At 49.1% G+C, this 8,165-nt stretch overlaps 1 protein-coding gene across 1 annotated transcript in view; it reads right to left on the reverse strand.

Annotated features, from left to right (window-relative positions):
• Positions 1-1,141, reverse strand: part of SSPN (sarcospan) — a 19,697-nt gene extending 18,556 nt beyond the window's left edge. Inside the window, 1 exon segment of the mRNA XM_009586604.1 lies at positions 680-1,141. Coding sequence (XP_009584899.1) covers positions 680-1,141 — 462 coding nt within the window.
• Between the last annotated feature and the right edge of the window lie 7,024 nt (positions 1,142-8,165).

Raw genomic sequence — 8,165 nt, forward strand, 5'->3', positions numbered from 1 at the left:
AACCGGCGCGGGCCTGGGGGGGAGCCGCCGGCGGGCCCTGGGACGGGCTCCCTTTCCCTGCCACGTTACCCATCCACCAGTTCCCTTTCCCTGCCACGTTACCCATCCACCAGTGCCGTCCCCCTCCCCACGGCCACGTGCAGCCTCTTCTGCTGCTGGGAGAGAAGTCGGGGAGGAGCGGGCAGGAAAGGGGTTAAATCGCGGCGGTTCTTCAACACAGCACAGCGAGGAAGCTCAAAAGACAGCCATTTCTCTCCTCTCGCTATTACCAACGCACCCGGCTAAAAGTTGAGAGTTATGCTCTCACTTCTAAAACCTGATTGTTATGGTTTGGTGGGGAAAGAGGGAAGGCAGCGTAAGTAATCAACATTTTTTTCCAGCGTCACCAGGCAGGAGTTCACTGCAAAGCACAAGCTAATACATATATCTAGTGAACAGCAACCCTGTATTTTATTTAAGGTCTGTTGGGTATTTCAGGGAAGAATATGAAAGATCGTGTTATTCTGCAGGAGCAGTTTCCTTGGGAAAGTGTACCCAGACATTTAATCCCAGGAATATTTATAGTTAGCATAACTCAAATGGTGTTGTGCATGCAGTTGGTTAGTCTAAAGTGGAGCGTCATGCAGCTTGCATTAATGTTGGCAAAGGCACTTTATGGAGAAACAGACTTTATGCTTACAATTATCCCAGCCCAATATGGAGTGTCTCTGACTAGCAGAGAAGAACTGATGCCTGCCATAAGGAAGCCCAGCACTGTTACAGAGATGCCTAATGCCAGCTGCAACAAAGCAAACAGCAGTGGGAAACGGCAGCCACAACAAGGCTGGCCAGTTTTGGGATCCCCCTTGGTTTTCTTCTGCTGCTTCTGCTTCATCGCGGAGTCCTGCGTCTTGCTCGAGCCGGTGCTTCTCTCCCCTTCGGGTGCCTTCCCTGTCTGGCTCTGGTTATTCAGGGACGTGCTGTGCTGGGGTTTCTTCTCCTCCTCCTTTCCCATGCCGATGAACTTTAGGTTTTCACGTGCGTGTGTGTGTGCGCGCGCTGATGGGGGTGTGAGTTTTTTTGCCCCCCAAAGCTTTGCTTTGTGCTGGCTGAGTTGTTCCTGGTATTTGAATCAAGGAGGCTGAACAAATATGGAAAACATTTGGAGCAGATTGTCAGAGCTTCGAAATGCCACATATAGCCCGGAGAAGAGGGGGATTCAAGGGGGGTAGCGAACTGCCAACATGCAGGCGCCGGCTCTGCACGGAGACTGAGCTGCGCGCACACGGCTGAGCATGCGTGCTGCCACGGCTACATAGGTGCGAGCACACACGTGTGTGCGTGTTTGCGGAGGAGCTGGACAGGCAAAGAGCGTGCAGAAAGTCTGCATTGCCAGCTGATGAACAGGAGGGAAACCTGTCTCGCCCCGGAGCGGGGAGCGATCAAGCGCCTGTGTCTGTGTGTGCACCGAGCAGGCAGGTAGGAGCTCATCACGCCGTGGCTCCCCTGGGGATTACTGGCACGCAGAGCGTAACTCGGTGAACCCACGCAGCACCAGGCACACAACGGGCACGTTTCATACGCCGGCTGAATCAGATTAAAGAGGTGCATTTCAGTGGGAGGGAGTTGACTACGTGTATGGAAAGTATGAAACTAACACAAATAAAAATTCAGATTCATATCCTGGGGAGCCAAAAGGAATCCTATTTCTTCCCAGAAGTTGCAAAAGCACATCTAGGCATGTTTTATGATGAGGCAGACAGGGACCAGTGATAAGGACTGGTGCTTCTGTGCAGGTACTGGTAGCGCATGGAGCTGAACATCTGCTGAGCCAGTTTCCAGGGCTGCAACTTATCCATACCAGGAAGATTGTTTACGTTACCTAAAAGAGAGAGGGCTGCCTTGCTGTGGGCATGTGGTCACTACACTTTGTCCGTATGTTGGCTCATGCTGGTGCTTGGGGACAGCACACCAGCGAAGTGGGGTTTTTTTCCTGGAATACTCTAAAATTGTTCTGCAGTTGAACCCAGTGCTGGGAGCCTCTCGGACGCTGGTGGGGCTCCCCGGGGGCTCGCCCACGAAGGTGCCAGCAGGACTGGGGTCTGCAGAGTTAGACAGTGAACACTAGGTCTGTGAATAGGAGGGAGCAAGAAGAGGTGGGTGGTGAGCCATCCCACACCGGAGGCGACGCCGGCAGCCTTGCGTTCAGCCGGGCCGCAGTGCACGCGTCCTCGCAAGGGAAGGCCGTGGGAAGCGGGAGGCTGCCACGACGCCTGTGCTTAGCTCACGCCAGAGGAATTACTCAAAAGCTTAGGGGTAAGCAGGTGCTTAAATGCTTTGCTGGCCCGGGGCCCGAGCGTGTACAGCCTGTTGTATTGCCCTCCTATGAGCCAGGAGCTGCACCGGGGCCAGCGGAGCACTGAAACCCCTCCTCCGTGCGTGCAGCTCCATGTCCCCACTGTCACAGGGACGCCGTGAGGACACGTGGGATTGTGCTGCCGCCCCACCAACATCAACAGGAGCAGCATAAATGTGCCAGCCAGCTCCGTCCCCACCATTTGGCTATGTATTTTTTTATTTTCCTTCCCCCAGTTGGAGCAAATGAGAGGAGGAAAGCATTAGGAGGAGCGGGGCAGGAGCAAAGAAGACATCAGATGTTGGGGAAATCACCGGCAAAGCTGCCTTTGAATGCTGCAGAGCAGTTCAGGGGGGAATAACCAAAATGTTGAAGTACTCGGAGAGGATCTTACGCATGCTGAGATAGCATCAAGGAAATCTTTCCTTTGATATATTGGCAATGCCTTCTGAGAAACTACTCTATTTCCAGCTCTTTATGGCATTTAACAGCAATGAACTGTGTCTTCTGTATTAATAAATTATGATGTCACTTTGGTTTATGGGTTAAGCAATATCCTCTTTGGTTATTTATATTACCGAACGTATGAAAGAAAACTAGAAACAAAGTGATTTCAGACACTTTCTGCACACATAACTCTCATGCTACATCCATAGAGCAAGATTAAGATACATTGTTCAAAAAAGGAAAAGGAAAAGAAACTGGAGGTGAAAAAAACGGAAAAAAAATCTCTTCCCTAGTCATGTTGCTTACTGTACTGTATTTTCATAGCTTCTCATCAAGACGTTTTGTCACCGTCATCCACTTTTTTACACATCCTTACGATAGCTTGCACTCACTGGTGTACCTTGTCTCTCGATCTCAAAGTCACATACAATTATATTTAACCACAGCTTTGAGAGGGATGGGGTGTTCAAAGGTCATCACCAAGGTCAGATAGGGAAGCAGTGCCAAAGCTGAGAACACATGTTGTACTGATGCCCAGTTGAACATCTACCCTAATAATAAGTATTAGAGTTAAATGAAGTTAAATTTTCTTTTCCTTTCTGCCTGTCCATTTCCCTAGTTCTATGCCACATATCCTTATTGGGGTTTTCCCCCCAGGAAAATCCCTGGTTTTAGCACCTGGATTTGTGCTGGCAGCTAGATTTATGATCACTGTCTTCTAAAAGGGGCCAAAATCCAATTGCTTGATTCATGCCAACAGTCATATTCGTTTCAAGGGAAGTAATTGCCTGAGGAAAATGAACAGGATTTAACCCAAAGTCAATAAAATGAACAAGCACTTACCTTACAGCCCATTACAGACCTTGCTTATCTCCTGGCCCAAGAATCTCTCTTAAAACAGGTGCCTAAATATCTTTCTGCACAGCAAGTATTTCAAAAATGAGGCCACGCTCCATGGGCAGCAGGTGAATATCTCCTACAGGGTATAGGTGGGAAATCCACTTAGGTCCCAGCCTCCTGCAGCCCTTTCGAAAATCCCGGTTGTATGGCTGGAGTCCAGAGTCCTTAAGGCAGGAGAAGTCTAGGCCAGTACAGCGACCAAAAGGTTTGGGTGTGAAACAATGAAACGTGGTCCATGTAGACCAGAGTTCACCTTCTCACAGCTATTGGGTCCGGAGTAGCTGCATCACTCGGAGCACTTGGTTTTTCCAAGGAAACCAAAGACATCAATTGCCGTCTGCCCTGGTCACGCTGAGACAGGGAGCCTCTCCTAGGGTGGGCACAATGTGCCTACACAGCGAGGCACCATCCCCACAGTGAAGGGCAGCAGGACCTGGTCCGGCAGAAGCAGCTTTCAGCCACCTTCTGCTTTGCTGCTCCTGCTGTTTGCATGGTTATTTGAGTAACATAGCAATCGGACGACAGCTCACCTGCTTTTACTGGGACAACTTCGGGACTTTGATGGATGCTAACCAGTTGCTAATAAAGACAGTCAATTGTAATTTAAAAAAAAATACATATTGCATACTTAAAAACATATATGCCATATCTAATCTCTGCAGCAATACACAGTTATATAGAGAAAAAATTAGGGGTCAAATACATTGAATGATGTTGTTTTGAAACGATTAAGCAGTGCGTACATGAGGGAAAAAGGTTCTTTTACTGTGGCTAGCTTTCCCTGCAAAGTCAAACATGCATATCTTACATGGTGGGAAGTTTAACGGGGACGGAGAAAAGAGGCGGATGCAAGATTGATCTTCCATAATTATTATCCGAACCAGATTGTATTTGCTGATTCCACTTGGCATTAACAATCGAGTGTAAAACAGCTGTGAAAGAATTCACAGCACTGGCGAGCAATGAGAAATTAAAAGAATTACTTTTTTAGAAATTGAAAGATTAAACGAGGACACTGAAATAACACTAAACTTTCTCGAGTAATACATCTTCCGGATGTCATTTGGATTTTCTCAGCAACACAAGAATAATCATTACCCTTTTATGCCCAAAGGCCCTGATTAAGTATGTTCTTAAATTAAGCACATGCTTGAATACCCTTCCTGGATGAGGATGATTTTTGATTCGAGCCCAGCTACCATCTCTCATGTGGCACGCAGTTGTAATTTCGTGTCCTTTACACAAAATGAGTCATGTTGCACAGCTTTTCCATAGCCAGATACTGTCCTCTGCAAAACATTGCCTGCTCTTGTTCCTCCCTTTGCCAAAAGGCAGCGCAAACCGGGTGACGATGACAAGAAGTCAAACAGCACACACAACGTCAGACATAGAAATGGCAAGATCTGGGCTGCAGCTTTGCGATGACACAGTCTTTCCTATTCCTTCTCCTACCCGCGAGGACACACAGCGTTGCATAGGACTCCAGAAACCTCGGATTTTTCTCCACTGCGATTTTTACACTGGAAATAAAGTGGGTTTGGCGTGGTTGAACCCACACAGACACACAGACGCACACTCCCACATAATCGCATTTGTACAGATATTTCTTCAAGGCATCAACAGTCCGGCCAAGTGCCAATCGCGGGGTTGCAGCACAAATCCGGAGCAGCAGAATTAGCAAGGAACAAAGGTTTGGACGGGGCTCGCCACGTCACCCCAAGGACCGCGAGGTGTTTGGCTCCCTTTGCCCCAAGAGCAGCTCCACAAAAGGCTGCTGACCCAGGGACCCCCTCGAAGATGCCACCCCCAGCGCGACGGCTGGCGCCAGGAGGGAGCCAAATGTGCCGCAGCCGGCCAAAGGCTCACCCACGCGCCAAGTCAGTCTGGGCTATGGAGAAGCCGAGACCCTGCCTCATCCTCGCTCCTTTTTCCCCTGCTCCCCTCACCCCGAAGCTAGCCATGGACCGCAGAGCCAGACTGAGCATTGCCGAGGCACCATAGAGTAGCCAAAGTTCAGCACACCGGTGATCTGCTAAATAACAGAGGGTTCCCCATTAAAATAAATGACGAAAGATTCTCCCTGAAAGCAGAAATTTGAAGTCAGCCGCCATGATTTCTGAAGACTGATGTCCACTGACAGCAGATAATAATAATATCTAGCTCTTGAAAGCGCAATTACATAAAAAACAAGGCCAATTAGAAATGGGTCTGACACACGTAATTCAGGATGGCTTCTGACACGGCCATTTTTAAAGTTCAGGTCATGTGGAGGTGAGGCTTGTTTTCGACGCGCTCTTTTGAGGCCAGTTCATGTCTGTAAGCTCTGCTGTGAGCGCTGGGTTGGGCCAGATGACCTCCAGAAGAACCATCCAACTCACATTATTCTTTGTGTGTGCCCCATGTGCCCTTTTGGCATTACTAGGGATAAGACCAAGGTGTGAAGCACTTCAGCTTAGCTGGATGGGGTGACAGACGTGGAAAGAAGTAGAACAGGAGTTATTTTATGTCAGGTTGCTCCACACTCGGAGGCTATTTAACAATGTGCCTTACTCCCTCCAGCCATCACATCTGACCACGAGGTAAATCTGTGCATACAAAAGAAATCAGGTCTTCTTTCAGGTTAGAAAGAAATTGTGTCTTGCAGCCTCCACAAGGACTGTGCTACACCAAGTTAAATTCCTAAATCTTTGCTTTTTCTAAAGCTCCCTCAGGTGCCCTGTGCCTGGAGCTCCTCACTTCCAGCTGTGCTTCCCTGAATCCAGAGGGTGGCCCAGGCATTTACAGGTGTCTCCTATAGAAAACTTACCAGTAGTTAAGCTGTCCACAATGATCTGACTGTTTCTGTCGTGTCTTCTACTCTTACGGCAGGTTCTTTGGGGTGGAAGTCATATTTTATTACATTTCTGCATGAGGTGCTACAACTGACAGCCCCTCAAAATTGGGATGGAGCGGTAAGAGGCGAGAAGCTGCGATACTACAAGAAAGTAAAGCTAACTGCTGTGGCTTAGTGTACACATTACCATGCTCTGGCAAGTATTTTATACCAGCTCGGAGTCCTTTGCATCTCACTGAGCAGAGTTAAGGAGTTTGAAAACAAGAGATGACTAGTTTACAAACACTCTGTGTGCTTCCCAAAGCTGGCCCTCTTCCTTCAAAGTATATTTGAAGAGGGTATTGTCTGTCAAAATACATTAATGAGATGCTATGGCTGTTAGACCTTCTCACCAGGTGTTAATTATTACTTGGTTAAACAGAGGCAAATCCTCTTACTCATGTTCTTGCCAAGGATAATGATTAGGTCTGTTCCGTGTATGTGCTCACAGGAATGCATACGTACACACGCATGCATGCGCGCACGCAGATGCAGGGCTCAAGCTGCCACCTTAGAGAATACGCAGAAGTGCCAGGAAACCTGCCTGCGGCTTTACGCCAGGACACAGGCACCGTGGGCAGCAGAGGGAAGGGCAAGGGCTCCTGCTCTCGCTTTTCATTAATGAGAGGGATAAAATGAAGGAGCTTGAACCCGCAAGAGGAAGAAAAGCCTCTACAGCAGCACCGCTGCAGCCACGTCCGTCACTCACACCCCAATATGAATCAATCTCGTTAATAATTATTTTACTGGTCCCATAACAGAAATTGTTTTCATTTAAAGGCACAGGTCTCACCATTTCCAAGTGAAGGCAATGCCCGGGCATCCTGCCACGGGGTAGCGCCTGTGCCCGTGTCCCTGGCTCAGCAGGCAATGAGGCTGCTGAATTCACCCAAAACTCTCCCTCTAGAAAAAAACCCACCAGCCCCTCTGGGGTTCTTCTCCTGGAGCGGGGACCCATGCCGTGGCAATATGGTGGCAGCCCCGCTGGGGGCACAGCCAACACAGCTGGCAGCAGCGTCAGCCTCATGGGTGCTCCACCAGCACCATCTCCATTTTAGCTTGGGGAAATGGCAGTTGCCTCCCCGCCTCCCAGCAGGCAGCCCCTGCCCCCTTACCTGCAGCCCACGGAGGGTAAGCAAGCAGAGGGGAAGCCCAGCTATGGGCTTTGGGCGTAGGACTCTCTGTCTCTGTACAGGGTGAGGACGGGATGAAAAAGAAAAGCAAGGCATGGCTCTCATTGTTCAGCTCTCCATTTCTTTCGCACACCCCCAAACACAGAGCTAGGAGCCCACACCAAGTGACACGATGGACTGCAAGAAATCCTGCCAGGTAGAGAGATGATATTTAAAATCCATCTAAGCTCTGGCTTCGCTCAGCTCTGACTCCCAAGCTCTGACTTGCACGGGTGGGACTCGCAGCCAGGATGGAAGGATCAGTCGGCGCAGGAGCCGAGGAGCTCTCCTTCATAGCAGCGGGTGCCAAACGTGCTCAGCTTGTCCCATGCAGTCAATGCTTTGTAATGAAACTAGAAAGGCCTTTTTTTCAAGAGGCACATGAAAAAAAGTGCTTCTGAGTTGGTGTAATGCTACCGACAGCTCTAATAAGGTGCTC

The sequence above is a fragment of the Fulmarus glacialis genome, unplaced genomic scaffold (genome assembly GCF_000690835.1).
Source record: "Fulmarus glacialis isolate BGI_N327 unplaced genomic scaffold, ASM69083v1 scaffold17671, whole genome shotgun sequence".
Taxonomy (NCBI): Eukaryota; Metazoa; Chordata; class Aves; order Procellariiformes; family Procellariidae; genus Fulmarus; species Fulmarus glacialis.